This window comes from Dipodomys ordii, unplaced genomic scaffold (genome assembly GCF_000151885.1).
Source record: "Dipodomys ordii isolate 6190 unplaced genomic scaffold, Dord_2.0 Scaffold3, whole genome shotgun sequence".
NCBI lineage: Eukaryota > Metazoa > Chordata > Mammalia > Rodentia > Heteromyidae > Dipodomys > Dipodomys ordii.
Window position 1 is genome coordinate 11,694,814 of NW_012267219.1, and position 18,096 is coordinate 11,712,909.

Below are 18,096 nucleotides of genomic sequence, written 5' to 3' on the forward strand. Positions count from 1 at the left end.
GTTTACACTCCCACCAACAATGCAGTAAGGTTCCCTTCTGTCCACATCCCCTCCAGCATCTGTTGTTATTAGAGTTCTTGATTATAGCCATTCTAACTAGGGTGAGGTAATATCTCAATGTTGTTTTGATTTGCATTTCTTTTATGGCTAGGGAAGTTGAGCATTTCTTCATGTGTCTATTGGCCATCCTTCTTTCTTTAAGTCTTTAGCCCGCTTATTTATTGGGCAGTTGTTTCTTTGAGGATTTGTTGTTGGGGGATTTAATTTTTTGAGTTCCAGGTATTTTAGGTATGAGAACCTTCTCCATTGTATGGCTAGTGAAGATCTTTTCCCAATCCGTGGGCTTTCTATTGATCTTGCTAGCTATGTCCTTTGCTGTGCAGAAGCTCTGCAATTTCATACAATCCCATTTGTCCAACCTTTCTTTGATTTGTTGTGTTTCTGGGTCTCTATTAAAAAATTTCGGCCTGTGCCAAGGTTGCTCCACCTCTTGGCTTGATTTTTTTCATAGGAAATTATCATGGCTTGAGGCTTCTGGAGTAGCTCATGAGGCACACATGGCAGAACTGAGGGGGCCTGTAGCTCAAAACCACGTGGTGAGCAGACTCTTCTGTCAATCACATCTTCAGCTTCTGATGTCACCAGGCAACATCTCAACTAAAATTTTACAAATGACTCTAAGACAAAACTACCCAACTAAACCCCTTCCTAAATCCTCTGAGATAAACCATTACATTAATTTAAGCCCATTACATCTTGGGGTAACTTGTTATAGGTGAATGAACAGGTAGTGTGAAGACCAGCCAAGAGGCAGTTACAAAACACCAGTGACATTATTATTGTCATTGCATTCATGTAGCCTTTATGATTTCTATTTGGCATGTCATTCATTGGAAAATTTTAAAACTAGACTTAATTTCTAGTACAATAGTTAACCATCACTTTTCATTTTCTAGATTTATTTCCCTTAGTAGAGAAAAAGTTTATGTCTTTTAGAATCTACTGATCATCAGAAATTTCCACAAATGTTTTAAACCACTCAGGTTTGAACAGAGGCCTACTTCCTTCAATTTGTACAATGCCTCTGATGTGTATGACTTACTGGGAACTCTATTTTATAAACTGCTTAGAAGTGGTTCCCTGCTAAGCTAAATAACATTTATGTTGGAAGTTTGTCATTTCTAGTAAGTTCCAACTATTTATGACTTTCAAAGTGCTTTTTTACTTTGAAAGCAAGAATACAACATGCAGTTGAGTAGAGGAAAGTGTAATTTCTGATTTTATAACTCATTAACTTGGACTAACAAAAAGATGAGAATAAAAAAACCTATAACATCATCAACATTTTCATCATAACTGTTAGGATTTTATGATTGTTATGCATTTAAGTTTATCTATTACTCTGATTTGCCATGATAATTCTTTTCTGAACAAATATGCATGAATTATAGGTAACATTTCATGTATCATTTATGAAATGTCTGGGTAATATTAGTAACAATCATAAATATTATTTGAACACTGTTTTTTTCTTTGTCTTTTTCACTCATCTCCTTCCTTTCTTTTCCTGTCCTTCTTCATTTCTGTTAATTCCTTTTTTTGTATCTACTTTTTCCCTTCTTCTTTTTTCTTTCTTTTCTAAAACTACTTTTATTAGCATGCATCTATACTTTTTTCTTTTTTTCCTCTCAACATTATTGCACACAAATATAGATCTGTTTTGCCAAATGTGTGTGTGTGTGTGTATATATATATATATATATATATACATGTTCCACCAAATTTACATTTATGAAATGTCTATATCCTGATCATCTCAAAGTACCTGTTACAATCAGTTTTCTGTTTAAAAGACAAAATGATACCGTATTCTGATATTTTGATTGATGTCATATTACATTTTGTCCAAAAGCTATTTTGTGCTTAAGATTTCCCCCTCAGGAAGATTTTAAAGTTTGCAGTCGAGATAAGCAATGGATTAGGAAACCCTTGCCGCTACTAATGAAAGGAAAAGCCAATGTTGTAAAGAGGGTGGGTTTCATAGTTTCTAGATAAATGGAAAATGGGAGGAAAGGAAGAGATCCACTACACTTTAAAGCAATCAGGGGTCAAATTCATTGCACACAAGAGAGACAACTCCAGGCTTGCATATGTTCCAGTTAACTAAATTATAAACAAGAGTTCCTTGGTTGCATTGAATGTACTCGGACTGTGCCATTGCCATGTGTGTCTCGTGGCTATCATATTGGAAATGTATACTATTCCATTGATGTCATGGGCTGAGCCAAGCAAAGCAAGATGATACACTTTAAGAACCAAATGGAACAGAAGAGAAAGTGAGGCTCATGAGCATTCTGCTCTTGAAACAGTGATTTCTTCTCCATAAAATGTGTCCTTATTTTCTTGGATTTATTTGAGATGAAAAGATGGTTCACCTGTGTGTAGGTAGGGAAGCACATTACACACTGACACTTGCTTACTATCAGTTAGAAGTTTGCTAGTCATTTTGCACATGTGATCATTGCATAGCTATGTGTGGGAATCCCTTAATATTTTAAATGTTATGATATAACATATAATATAATAATATAAAGGGGAATTATTACTACCCTCTATATTTTAAAATGATGATAAGAGTAAATTGGGTTTTTCACTTTTGTCAATAGCATTTAGTATTTCTACGAATCAGTTAACTGCTCAGAGAAAATGTGCTTGGCATTCATGATCATAATACACTGTATGCTACTAATAATTTCATATTGATATATTATAGGGGTTGTTTTTACATTTGCCTTTGCGATTTCAGGTGTAGAGAGATATGAAGTAGTTCTGAGGTTTGAACTCAGGTCTTAGGCTTGGTAGGCAAGCACTCTCCCACTTCAGCCATGTCCCCAGCCCTTTTTTTTTTTTTCAGAGAGGAGCTTGTATTTTTCCCTGGGCTAGCTGGGCTAGCTGAGAACATGATCTTCCTCCCTGTGCTTCTAGCCTAGCTGTGATCACAGGTATGAACCACCATACCCAGCTTATTTGGTTGAGATGTATCTTGGTAACATATTTTGCTAAGGATAACCTCAACTGGCAAGCCTCACAGTTTTACCTCCTGAGTAGTTTGGATTATAGGTATGAGCTAATATGACCAGCCTGGATAGATATATATTGTTAATCACAAATAGTTACGTTATTTTGAAATAACCTAATACAAACTTTATTACTTCTTTGCCAGTCTGACATTATCTTGAGAGAAATATTTATAAATTATTGCTTCTTAGTTATCCATGTATCTGCAGCCAGATGGCCCCAAAATTTTACAGTTCTACTATTGTCTACAGACTGTCAAACCTTAAAAAAAATTGAGATTATGTGTGGCTATATATAGGCCAGGTTGGCCTCGAACCTGTAATCCTGTCTCCACATGCCAGGAACTGGGATTACAGGTATGTGTCACAGTGTCAGGCTGGCAGGTAACTAGTCAAACCTAAAAAGGAGTTTATTCGTGTGGTATTTATCTATTTGTATTATATAAAGTCATCTCATCTTAGGTTCTAAAATAAACCATAAAATATAGCTTTGCTTATCATTTCCATCTTTTCTATTAATTTTTCAAGCAATAATGTGGCTCATCCAAACTGCATCTCCTAAATAATTGTATTGTGTGGAACAGGCCTGGGTGGAGGTGTTCAGGCACAGACATTTTCAACAGAAAATCCATCATTAACAACATGAGTTGTCAGCACAGGTGATCGGTTCCAGGAGTCCACCCAGTTCTGGGAATGGAACAGCTGACACAGGACTGTGAGCAGATGACTGATAACATTTGGGCAGGAAGTAGAGAAGGCTGAACTTTGAAATAATCCTAATAAATGTCAAATCCTTCTGAAATGAGAAAATGTATAATAATTGCAATGGATGCACATTCCTGGGTTATTTAATAGTATATGTTATATGAAGATATTGAAGTGGAAGAAGAAGAGGAAGAGGAGGAAGAGTAGGAAAAGGTGGAGGAGAAAGAGAAGATCAGTTTATCTGTGAAGCTCTTACTCTCTTCAGTCAGTTGTAGTTCTAAAATACATTCAATGGTGACTATGTCTTTAAAAAATTGTGTGTGTGTGTGTGTGTGTGTGTGTGCTGGGGCAGCATGCTCTCACTTGGCTTTCTGGCTCAAGGCTAGTGCTCTATCACTTGCAATTTTTTGCTGGTTAATTGGAGATAAGAGTCACAAAGATTTTTCTCCCTAGGCTGGCTTGGAATCTTGCTCCTCAACTCTTAGAGTCCTGAATAGCTAAAATTACAGGCCTGAGCCACCAGCTCCTGATTTTCATCGGTGTCTATATCCTAAGAAAACAGATTTAATTAAAGTTACAGACTAATGTGAAATGTTTTACAGTAGAGTGACCTGAGACATGTGTTTCTAGTTCCACCAGATCGAAAAGCTGGCAAGCAAGATTAACAGTAATTCTTTAAGTTCTTTGATTTCAGGGCACTGCTATTAGCACAAATATGGAGAATGTATTAGGTATCTTATGAGTGAATGAATGAATACTGTTTTAATCTCAGTACTTTAAAAAGCCTTTTTGGCTTCATCTTTCCAGAGCTACTACTATGGATTTTGTCAAAACCCCATCTATCTCTGGATGTTTGGTGATAGAAAATGAACTCTCTCTTCCAAAATACTTCTTCCTGCTTAAGGAAAAATTCATCACTCAATTCTCTCTGGTCCTGTAGCATGTAGACCACATCTGTGTTTCAGCTCTTATGACGTTGAACACACTTTCTCACTGACATGGTGCTTCTCTCTGTCCTTGACCAGACGGTCTGGCTGCTCCATGTCCTGGCATCCAGCCCATTGTTTGACACTGATGAATTGCACAGCGCTATTTTTTTTTTACCATGAACAAAGTTTATAGTAGTAATTCTCAATGTGTCCTGATACCAGCTGCATTTGTTTGCTAGAAGAAACTTAAAAGTCCTTGGGGCTGGGCACAGATTATGTGATGCTTATGCACTTGCGCTACCATCTCCTACAAAGCTGTGCAAATATCATCATATTCAGTTGGATAATATCTTCATTATCCCTCAAATCAACTCTTGACCACTTAGCAGTCATTCTCTATTTCTCTCAATTCTTGACAATCATTGATGCCATTCAAATTGAGTTGTCTTTTTTTTGGGAGGGGGGGATGTCCGGTCGTGGGCCTGAACTCTGGGCCTGGGCACTGGCCCTCAGCTCTTCAGCTCAAGGCTAGTTAGCTCTACCATTTGAGCCACAGAGCCACTTCTGGCTTTTTCTGCTTCTGTGGTGCTGAGGAATCAAACCCAGGGCCTCATGCATGCAAGGCAAGCACTCTACCACTGAGCCACCTTCCCAGTCCATGAGTTGTCTTTTTCATATTGAGCTGTAAAAGTTATTTTCATGTTCTACATACAAATCCCTTACAAGGTACATGGTTTGCAAATAGTTTCTCCATTTTCTTGGGCTGGCTTTGAAGTTTCTTGATGGTTGCATTTGAAGCACAAAACTTTTGAAGTCTGATGAAGCTTAATTTATCATTTTGTTGTTGTTGCTTTTATTTTTTGTACTAGGCTGTGTAAATTTCTCCCTCCCTCCCTTCCTCCTTCCTTCCTTTTTCCTTCCTTCCCTCCCTCCCTCCCTCCCTCCCTTCCTTGCTTCCTTCCTTTTTCCTTCCTTCCTTCAGTGCACTGAAACTAGAGCTTACACTCACAGCTTTTTCATTAAAGGTATATATGCTTCACTACTTGAACCACACTTCCACTTTTGGCTTTTTGCTGCTTAATTGGAGATAAGAGTCTTCTCATTTTACTTGCTGGTACTAGTTTCCATTTTTGATTCTCAGATCTCAATTTCCTAAGTAGCTAGGATTATAGGCACAAAACACTAGAGTCCAGCTACACCTGCTTTCTTTTAAGATTTGTATAGTTTTAGCTTTCAGCTACATGTAGGTATCTGATCTACTTTGACTTAGCATTTGGGGGTAAGGTGTAAACAGGATTCAACTGTTTTTTCTTTATCTTCTCTTTTCTTTTTTGTTTTTTGCTTTTTGATATCAAGCTGCTCAATATAATTTGTTACAAGTAGTCTTCTGCACCCATTGAATTCTTTGACATGTGGTGAAAACCAGCTGCCCATGAAGTGTGACCAAAGTTTCTTAGGAATTTGTATCTACTGGAATTGTGTGTTGATATTATGGTTATGTGGTGATATTATGATAAAAATAATATTAGATAAAATTGTTAATTTCAGGTGATTTTAACATAAGTGGCAGTAACTGCAAATGTGGTGTGCATATCTGAGTGCTCCATGGTTTAGAAATGGTTTGGTAGAGGTCAATGGAAAAAGGCTTGTTCTGTACTTTATAATGAAAATTATTAAATCAAGAAACTTACTTGGCAAAATGGTCTTATAACGGTTTTTAGTTCCATGACGTGGAATGTCAATTTCTTTGGGATCCACAAAGTTCATTGGTATTTCCTGTAAAAACAAATGACTATCAAATTGGTATATCTAATTCTGACACAAAGAAAATCCTCATAGGGGGCCATTTGATCCACATTGCGTTTGACTTCAAAGCAGTTTTTAAAACAGACAAACACTCCTAGCTGATGGACACCCTTCCTTTTATAAACACGTTGACTGCACCCTGTCAGGCTCACGTCTAAGAGACAGCACTTTATATTAGAAAGTATTATATTAAATGCAGTTATTAAAGAACTTAAAATGCTTTTCATATTTTTTAAATTATGCTCAGCTGAGCAACTTCCTTTTAACAATCATTTCATTAAGCTAGGTGCTATGGTTTCACACTTGTACTCCTAGATAGTCAGGAGGCTGAGACCTGAGGATTGTAATTGGAAGATAGCCTGGGCACAGAATCCCAGGAGGCTTTTATCTTTAATCAAGCAGCAAAAAAGACAGAAGTGGAAGTGTGAGTCAAGTGGTGCAGTGCCAAAATGCACAGCCAGGTGAGAAGGAGAGGCATTGAATTCAAGTCCCAGTACTGGAACCACAATTTTTTTCCCATTAACTTTTCAGGCAGGTATAACATTCCCTGTGACTCCTAAAGTTTTTCTTAGTTCTGAGTTACCAAAATAACAAAAAATCATTGTGTTCAGTAAAAGAAAAATGTTCATATTTGATGATTTGACAATGGTAAATCATTTCTGGCAAAGCCTCAAGTAGGCAATATCTTTATTCTTTCCTTCTCTTTCATTTCACCTTCAGTTGAAATAAGAAAATCATCTTGGCACACCCATGGGTACACGCATAGATAATCAGCTATGTCCCTACGTTATTTCTCTTCTAGATCTTCCTTGTTGTTCCTGTGGGTCCTTTTAGTGCTCTAGTCTGCAATAAAGTTTATTTCATAATTGAAGATCTATTGTCAGTTTTAAAAAAGAATGCTAGTTATGTCTCTGGTTAACTGAATGAACACTGACTGGTTTTGTCTTCTCTCAGGTTCCATTTTTTTTCACCTATAAAAAAAACAACACATTACAAAAGCCAACTTTGTAAACTCCAATTTGTCTTTTAATTCAGACAGGTAACAATAATTTGTGGAGCCAAGAGTAGATCTGAACCATTTAGGATCTCTTGCCATTTCCTTAGCTGCAAATGTCTGCACTCACCATATAATGTCTAATTTACTATATTCAACCAGCATGGCTTAAGATGTACAGATGACTGAAAATGTGTAGAGTATCTAGCATATAAATATTCTCTGTGGACAACCATTAGACCTAAGAAGGTTTAATCTGATTATGTGTTCTCTGGTGTCTACATCTTATCGTGCTTTAAACTAGCACCAGCAATATTGAGTCTAAAATGGTCCTCACCATCATTTTGAACCCACTTTTGGGCTTTCTTCTTTTATTCAAAAGCACCAGGCAAATTCTGTTGCTCAAATTAAAAAATAAGTATCATTCTTGACTTCTTTATCTTTCACTGTCTCTTTTTATCTTACTGTCTCTTTCACCCAATGAAACTTACTTTTTGTAAAGTCTTATAGATTTTTTTCTTAGTTCCACAGCATTATCTCTAGAGCCTCCAAACTGCTTCTGTTTAGGACCATCTTTCTAAAACATAGGTTAAGTCTTGATGCCTAAATACATATTAAGACTTGTGGGATTTAGACTGGTGTCATCTGATAGTTGCAAGGCTTCACTTTCTCTATATCCTATGGTGACTTCAATGCTTCCAGTTACAACAAATAATTTAAAATTCTCTGAACAGCAGCAGCAAGGGACAAGGACATTTCTTTATTCTAAAACTACCTGATCAAATATTACAAACTCAGTCTCAACTTAGACATGGTATTGTAATACTTAATCAATCATTGTCATGACAGAGGGTGGATCAGAAATCATTAAATTCTACCTTTTGAAGTGTAACTAATTTGTTTCCTGTAAGCTGCTTGTGTATAGGGCAGTATCATTTCCACATGATATGGAAGAATAAATAATCAATAGCAGGCTCACCATGAATTCACTTTGGAGTAAATGTGAACTTGCTACGACGTCCCTCAGCTGTGACCTTGTGAGAATTCGACTGGCTGATTGCAGGTACTCCATAGCTACTTTCTCACGTGGTGTTGGTACAGCCACAAATGGTTCCACATTCCCCAAGCTACTCATGTCCAATGTAAGCGAGACATTGGATCCTCGTCTACATAAAAAAGTATGCTGTTAGATTTAAATATCACATGAATTTTGATCACACAAATTGGTCTTTTGGTACATGCATGCAACATGGCAAGATTTTTACAGAAACAAGTATCAAATATATTTCTCTTTTGGCATGGTATGACTGCAGACAGTAGTTTTGTGTCTTTATAGGAAATTGTCAATTTTATTGTGCAGATAACTCTGAATGGAAAATATTTACTATAATTTATTAAAGGATATCCTTGTTTCAGAAATAATAGGAAGACTATTAATACCAAGTAAAGAATTTAGGGAAAGTGAACATATTTGAACTGAGAAATCACATGGAGTTCAGTATAAAACAGTATAGTTTTCTAATGTTTTAAACATTCTATAATGTATCTATATGTATTTCAAAATATGTATATGCCATAAATAAATACAATTTTTAAAAAATTTGTCGATTACAACTCTATTGTAGCTCAAATTATTGCTATTAAAACAGAATTTAAGCTGAGTGCTGGTGGCTCATTCTTATCACCCTAGTTACTTAGGAGGCTGTGATCTGAGGACTGAGGTTCAAAGCCAGCCTGGGCACACAAGCCCACAAGATTCTTATCTTTGATTAATCAACAAAAAGCCAGAACTGAGGCATGGTTCAAGTGGTAGAATGTCGGCCATGAGAAAAAAATCCAAGTGAGAGAATGAGACCCTGAGTTCAAGCTCTAAAGTACAAGGAATATAGTGAACAAGGAAAAATGTAGAAGAAATAATGCAAGCAAATTGCTCATTAAAAATTAATCCTTGCTTATTAAATTTTGGTAACAACGAACAAAGGCCTAGTTAACTCTCACCTTTTGCTTCTCTGTAAAAGATTTATTTTAAGGAGACCTTAAACCTCTAAAATTGCTTTTTACTGAGATTAACACTTTGAAATCAATGGATATAATCTAGGCATTTGCCACTAATGGAAAATACATCCTCGAAGATAAGCTATTTATCTTAAACTTTCCCTTTATTATTGAAATCCATTTCTCCTGAGGTTGAAACAGTTCCAGAACACTTCACCTCAATGCCTTTGACAATGTCTCAGAGTTAATTATAGAGTTAAATTTGTACACAAATGTTGACCTTACAGACAGCATTTCCCACAAAACAGCTTTATTGTATGCTAAGTACTCTCCTGACTTGGACCTGAAGTATGGTGGTATGATGTCATTAACTTAGGGGAAAAAAAATCTTTGCTTTTATTAATTCTTATGTTCAAGCAACAAACAATATTTAGATTAATTGAAATAAGACAAATTTAGGAACTCTAATCAGAAGAATCAATTTAAAATATTTGGAGACTAAGTCATATCTTGTACTTGAAAAATCTTGAGATTAAATATACACTTATTTTAATTATAATATTTTAATATCATAAAACAATAAATGTTTATTAATTTGTAAAATTAAGAAGTTTTAAAACTAGAATTAAAATTTCTCCTACATGTGTATATGTACACACATATATATGTATAAACACACACACACATATAATTTGTCAGTCGTGAGGCTTGAACTCAGGACCTGAGCACTGTCCCTGAGCTTTTTTGCTCAAGACTAGCACTCTACCACTTTGAAGCACAGCACCACTTCTGGTTTTCTGGTGGTTAATTAGAGATAAGAGTCTCATGAACACTCCTGCCTGGGCTGGCTTTAAACTGTGATCCTCAAATCTCAGCCTCCTGAGTAACCAAGTAACTAGGATTAGAGGTATGAGCCACCAACACCTGGCACTCTCGTGCTCTCTCTCTCTCTCTCTTTCTCTCTCTATGTATATATAAATACACACACGTATTACTAGCATTTAAACTAAATGATCAATGGCAATGGCTTGTTTTATTTTTTATATTTTTTATTAGAAATAAAGATACTTTCTTTTCAATATTGGATTGGGAACTCAGGACTTTGTGCTTGTTAGGCAAGTACTCTACCACTGAGGCATATTTCTTGTCTTTAAAAAAACTATTTATTTTTAGGATAAGATCTTGTTTCCTGCCTAATGCACCTGAGCCACTATCTGGCTACTTTCAGCTTCTGTCTTTGTTGGGATCACAGGTGTGAACCACTGTACCTAGCTTCCATCTGTGAAGATGGAGTCTCATGGACTTTTTCAGCCCCGATGGCCTTCCAGAGAGCTGGGATAGATGACGGGTGCATACTACTGCAACCAGCTATAGATTGAGAAAGGGTCTTGGAAACTTTCTGCATGAGTTATTCATAAATCCTTACCTTTGAGAATTTCCTGTTCATTTTCTTTCCTGATTTTTTTTTTTGGGGTCCGGTCGTGGGGCCTGAACTCTGGGCCTGGGCACTGTCCCTCAGCTCTTCAGCTCAAGGCCTGCGCTCTACCACTTGAGCCACAGCACCACTTCCGGCTTTTTCCTTTTTTTGCTTATATGGTGCTGAGGAATCGAACCGAGGGCCTCAGGCATGCAAGGCAAGCACTCTACCACTGAGCCACCTTCCCAGCCCGTCTTTCCTGATTTTTGTACTGTGGTGTTAATACATTTATTATTGATTACTAGCGTGTCTATATGTGATAGCAATCGTTTCTCATGCATGTCTAGGTAAACAAACGGTTTGTGGTTCCTTTAAAACATGAAGAGTTGTTTACATTTTATACTTTCATTCAGTTAACATAGTAATCATTTATTAGTTTGTGGCACTGCTTTAATGCATAAGAATTCTCCTTGAAACTGTGATTTATTTATTTATGGATTTATTTATTCATGTATTTATTTGCTTTTATGGGACAGAGTCTTACTCTGTAGCCTCGGCTGGTCTTCAGCTTAAAATCCTCTTGCCTCAGCCTCACAAATGCTGAGATTATAGGCCAGCACAGGCTGACATAGTCTGACTAGGATTTTATAAAATTTAATCTTTAAATCTATTTGTAATTCATTTCGAAATATGGTAAAAAAAATTCTTGAGGTCTATTTTCTCCCAAATAGGTTGTCTACATTTCTAACCCATTTTACCAAAAAATCTAGGGGAGGAATATTTTCCCAGATATGGGAATGTTAGGCTTCTACTAGCTATTATTGACCAACAGTCTGAGCAAGAGTGTGCACTTGTTCTAACGAGTCCATAAACAAAAAGACTATGAAGGTAAGAAACAATTAGAAAAGCATTTCAGAAACAAAATGAACATAAAGTTAGGAGAGATTCAAATGAAAACAGAATTTAGAGAAAAAAATTCACAGAACTAATAAAAACATTTAGGCCTTTAGTAAAAGCAGAGTATGGGAAAGTAAGAACACAATCTCCTGTTGAAAGCATGCCTTCTATTTTGTCCCATAATTGTGGACAAACTGTTTAGCCTTTTTCTGCCTCACGATAGCAGTTGGACGAAAAGAACATAATAAAAAGCTTTATCAAAAACCTGCCACAGCACCAATTATTATTTATGCCAAAAAGTAAATAGGAGGGAGGAAATTCAAAAGATACCAATGCAAACAATTGAAGGAAAAAGCAAATTCTTGCGGAAAGGTAAAAGGAATGCAATGTACAGCAGTGTTAATTACAATTAAGTGAAAAGGAAAAACATGTATAAATATTATGGGCCAGGGCCACACAGCAGAATATAAACAGCTCTGTATGAAGCTCTTCAGCTCTGCCTCACAGCCCCTAATGGCCAAGAGGTGGGAAGAAAACACAGCTAAGAATACAGGCACATTGCGACTGAGTATTGGAGTTACTCAAAAACAGGCATTCACTTTACTGGCCCATGAGGGCTGTATCACTGGAGGGGAGAAGCTGGCTTTAGGAAGAAGGGGTACAGATTCCAATGCTTGGTGTAGGGCCCCTCGTTTTAGACAATCTCTTCCTTTTCATATGAACTTGGCCACCAAGGATAGTAACACTTCAAACATGGTGTATCATTTAGCAGCCAATAAAGTATGGAAATGGGAATTTTAAAAAATGGCTCGTGTGATCATTTGGCCTATAACTAAGAAAAATGTACTTCTCAGATGACTGCGTGATGAAATGTTTTCCAATGGGGGAAATAGTGGCAGCTGCTTATCTGGAAGTACATGAGGAAAGGATAGAAAAGAATGTAAATTTCAAAGATTGTAAGAATTTAGTACAGGATGAAAACCAGCATATTTAATCTTTTGAGAGTACTTTGTGTTTTTGTAGAAATGTGTATTATTTATTCAGTACTGTGTTTTGTTGTTGTTATTGTTGTTGTTGAGCTTGAACTCAGGGCCTCAGGCTCTTGCTTGGCTTTTTCGACTTAAAAAGTGGTGTAGTACCACTTAAGCTCTACTTCTGGGTTGTTGCTGGTTAAATGGAGATTAAGAAATTCATGGGCTTTTCTGCTTTGGCTGGCTTTATAATTTCTTGATTAGCTGGAATTACAGGCCTGAGCCACCAGTGTATGGCTCAGCACGGTCTGTTAATATACCCAAGATTACCTGATAAGAGGAGTTTAGCATTGACAGTCTCTATAGATCTGAAAATGTGACCAAGAAAGTCAGTCCAGCCTGCATATCTATCATAATAACCTGGGCTTGATTGTAAAAGATAGTTTTGAAATTTCCCACTTCGCTTCTTAATTAATTCTATTCTTTCAATATGTTCACATACTTAGTTTCCTAAGAAAAGCTTAATTAAGAAGGAAAAATAAAAAAAAGAAGCCTGTGTTCATTTACGTAACAAAGAAGAAAAAAAGACAAAAGGCAGAGATGGAATTACTTTACTGTGTGTGAACTGGCTTGTCTCGAGGGTTCTTTGCAGCTCTCAGTCCTATAGTAGGCAATTAATAGTATACAATTTCCACCTCCCCACATTCAGTAATATAAATATAGTACCTAAGTTTGGCCTACTAGAGAGGGTATAATTTAAAAAAGATACAGAGCACTAAGAAAGTGAGACTGTGATATAAATGCAGTATTCCTTATTTTTAGAAGCTGAAATACATGAATAGATATTGTGACCACTCATAATAAAATATTCCAAAGGAAATCCTGTAAGGGAGAAATGCTAATAAGCATAAAAGATTCCAGGCACGAGATCATGAGGATGATACATAAATTTCATTCTAAAATATTAAGAAAAACTTACAACATAGAAGATGCTTTCAGTGGGAAATGATTCATTTCTTTTCTTGAAAGCACCTGCTCCATCAGGTGAAATGTTGCTATTCCTTTTAAGTGGTTAAATCAAAGCTTTTGAATTTTTACAAGGATACCTGACTTTTCTATGTACATAGAATGGAGTAAAATTTACCATCCTTTACTCTTTCCTTTTTTCTTTCCTACCTTCCTTTCTCTCCTCTTTTTTCTTTTCTTTTCTTTCTTTCCCTCCTTCATTATTTGGCTAGTAATGAAGCATGAATTCAAGGCCTCATACTCTCATTTGGCATTTTTGTTCATACCTGGTATTCTACTACTTGAGCCACACCTCAAGTTCTTGGTTTACTTATTACTGTATTTAAAAATAAAAATGAAACAACCATTAAAAATATAAACATAAACTGAACTTGTTACATTGTAAGTTAAGCATTGATCTTAGAATCTCAGCATAAATCAGTGCTCTGCCATTTTTACTTGCACTTGATAATCAGCTTTATCAGGGATAATAAAATTCACAGAAGGGATTTACATTAGATAAATAAAGCAAAAAGGCAAAAATATGAGGCTTTGGCTCACACATATGTGAATGGGTGCAATAATAATAAAAATAAAAACAAGAATGTAGTGGCTCTTTCTTCATTGTCTATACATGGCAATGTGAGTGTACTTGGCATACACTGATATATATTAGCAGAAAGCATGGTTGGGGAAATTGGTCAGAGATTAAGACTGTAGTGTGTAAAAGTCAGTGATCACTTAAGATGGGACCATTCTTATAATATTTCATGCAATTAAGTTGTATATCTCATGGCCTTCTAGTGTTTTTCCTGGTTTGATAAACAAGACATAGTTACTGGATATAAAATAGATAAAAAGAAAGAAAAAATTATAATAGTATTACTTGAGTAATTGCTAATAACAGTTGCTATGTGTGCTCTTTAAATTTTTATGATAATTACTCAACATATTGTTTTTATGATTTCCTATCTAAAGAAATAAAATATATTGTGAACATGTTTTCATGTTTCCAGTTTCTCTAACGCTACTTGTAAATATCATGGCATTTCATTGTGCAAAATGTATCCTTGCTTACTAACCAATACCTTATTTCTGAACAGAAAAAAGTGCTCAGCGTTTCACCATTAAGAAGCAAAATTGCAATGAACATCCTTGTACCTGAATATTTGTGAGTTTGCAATTATTATTAAAAAAAATAAAATCCAGTTCTCTGGTTTGGACACATGAAGAATGGGGCAGTACGAAGACAGCTTCCTATGGACTATTGACAGAGCACAGACTCTCATCTTCTCCAGATTCTTCTAGTAGCTTGCTAGTGAGCCTTTCTTTTTATCTCTGCAGTCTCCTGGTATTAACAGCCTAAAGACTGATGGTGACTTTGTCACCCTAAAGAAAAAAGAAAGTAGGGTTTTGTTTTGTAATGAAGTACGCGTAATTGTCATTCTCTTTCTGGCATTTGCTATTGTTTTGACTGTCACTCCTGGTGAGGAGGCTGTTTCCCTCATTAAAAATAAAAAGAAAAGAGACTAAAATGATGGTAACACTAACTCGAGTTTCCACATGTACATTTTCCTAGTTCACACCATTTGTTAAGAGAAAGATAGTGCTGAAGAATAATTGTCTCAATGAATAAGTCTATCTTCCTGAAATGAGAAATCTTTCTTTGAATTTTCAACTGATTTATGTGCAAACATGGATGGAAGTATATGCATGAACACACACACACACGCAGTATTTTGAAGTAGAATAATAAAATTAATTCCATGTCTGCTTATCCAACAAACTGCACAAGGTATCTTTACTATTGCTCCCATTACTACTAAATTAAATATACTCATTATTCATTTCCTCTTTTTTTCCTTTTGTGGTGGCATTTGAGTTTGAACCAGAGCCTTGGCCTTGCTCGGTTGACACTACTCCATCACTTTTATCTCCATTCCTTCATTTACTCTCAAGACCTGAAATAATATAGAGATTATAATCATCCATAGAATCCAGCTAAAATTTAAATAATCAGAAAATACACAATATTTTTTTATGATAAGACCACTGGGGATAAACAATAAAGAACTTGTCTAATCTGCACATGAAGCAGGGGATGAACAAAATAAAACAAAGTATAGTTTGGTAAAATAAGTCATAATAGCTCAAAGTACATACAATGCAAATGTCCATCATCTGATAAATAGAAACACATAATGGAATATCACGTGCCATGAAAAGGAAAAGGTCTCTGACAGATGCTAAACCATCCAGCCACAAATATTGCATATTATGATTGCATTCATACAAAATACACAAAGTAAGTATCTCTACAAAGATAGGCTATAGAAGTTGACAGGGGTCAAGTAGCAAGGACCTGGAGAGTGAATCCTTGAATCCTAGCACATGGATGGTTTCTTTCTGAGGTACTCTGGAATTTATAAGTGATAAGAAATTTAGTAAGGTCTTATATTCCGTCTATATTCAGTTATAAATTTATCATAGCACTGTCTTAATGATAAAACATGTATTTTAAACACACTGGATGGTAAAAACAAGAAATACACAGGGACATTATAACTTATACAGGACTCTAGACATTCACAGAGTGAGACCAAAGAAGGATATTCTTAGGAGAGGATCACAAAGCTGCAATAGCTATGTACATCTGATCATATAACATAATAGTTATAGAAATGAACTCCAAGAAATGAAAACAAGGTTTTTATTTCCTTTGTTGCTGTTTTTTGTTTTCTTTTCCTTTTGCCTCATTTGTTCATTTATTTGGAAGGGTAAGAGGAGGGCACAGAAATGGAGGGACAAAGGGTGAACAAATGCAGCAATGATACTGGACACTATGTTGAAAATGAACTATATACCTTGTGGGTGGGGAAGGGAGGGAAAAACTGGGAAAGAGTAAAGGAAGGGGTGACATTGTCCAACAATAAATGTACTCTTTACCTGACTTATGTAACTGTAACCCTTCTGTATATCACCTCTATAATAGCAATAAGAAATTTAAAAAGAGCTAGCCTCTCTGCACCTCTTCATGTCTGGTCATTAATTACACTGTATCTACAAGCTGCAGACCCCAGGTTCCATGTTTATTCAAACCCCTATGAAACTCTACACCTGTAATACTCCCAGGCATAAGAGATTATGAGATGTTAAGAGATGTAGGAGTGACAGAGCATTTTTATCTCTTTCTGACATAAATTTCAGGGAAATATTTTTTTTGGCTTGTCCCAGGGCTTAAACTAAAGGCATGGGAACTGTCTCTGAGCTTACTTTTGCTCAAGGCTAGCACCTGAGCCACTGTGCCACTTCCAGCTTTTACTGTTTATGTGGTACTGAGGAATCGAACTGAGGGCTTCATGCATGCTACGCAAGCACTCTACCACTGAGCCACATTCTTAGCCTGGGGAAAATAATTTTTTACCTACAATTTTTCAATAGCACTTTGAATTTTCTATTTTGTAGAAACCTCCAGCATAAATGATTAATAATGATTTTCAGTTCACAATTTTCCCTTCAGTTAGTCATTCTAACAAATAAAAATCATGACCTATTTGTGTGGCCTGTCTCGTTTCTCCCCAAAGAAACTGGTAAGTTTTGATTAAATGACTGTATCTTAGAGATGTTCCAACATCTGGATCTACTTTATAAAATAATTAGTTCAGTTAAAAAGTAACTACAGGGCTGGGAATGTGGTCTAATAGTAGAGTTACTTGCCTAGCATGCATGAAGCCCTGGGTTTGATTCCTTAGTACCAAACAAACAGAAAAAGCCTAAGTGGCAATGTGGCTGAAGTGGTAGAGTGATAGCCTTGAGCAAAAGAAGCTCAGGGACAGTGCCCAGGCCCTGAGTTCCAGCCTCAGGACTAGAAAAAAAAAGTAGCTAAGCAGGTATATCAGCACACATCTATAAAAACAGCTGTGGCAGGAAGATCTTGAACATGAGGCCAGTCTGTGCTACACAAGTTAGAGGCCAGCCTGAGCTATAAGAGAAAGATACTGTCTCTAAAACAGACAAAAGAGAGTAATTCCACAAGTGTACAATGTAAGTCCTTCTCTTTTCTTTGATATAAAGAAACAAAGCTCTTAAGTTCATTAAGGAACATTAAGATCTACCTTTACCTAAAATGAACTCTCTTAGTCAAAATTATGAAAATCTACAGTTCTCAGACTCTCCCCAAATGTTCAGCCAAAAACAATAATTTATTTAAATATACATTCCTGTGTTAGTGTTTATTTAAAAGTGGGCCACCTGCCAATGCAATTGTGAGCTTTGGTTAGTGAGATCCTTTGCCAATAAA

At 36.0% G+C, this 18,096-nt stretch overlaps 1 protein-coding gene across 5 annotated transcripts in view; it reads right to left on the reverse strand.

Moving 5' to 3' along the window:
- Ptprr (protein tyrosine phosphatase, receptor type, R) overlaps positions 1 to 18,096 on the reverse strand; it is a 214,722-nt gene that overhangs the window by 30,921 nt on the left and 165,705 nt on the right. For all 5 annotated transcript variants that reach the window (XM_013023312.1, XM_013023320.1, XM_013023328.1 and 2 more), the window contains 2 exons: positions 8,491 to 8,677; positions 6,403 to 6,487 (listed from right to left, as the gene is read on the reverse strand). In XM_013023312.1, coding sequence (XP_012878766.1) covers positions 6,403 to 6,487; positions 8,491 to 8,677 — 272 coding nt within the window. The remainder of the gene's footprint in view (positions 1 to 6,402; positions 6,488 to 8,490; positions 8,678 to 18,096) is intronic.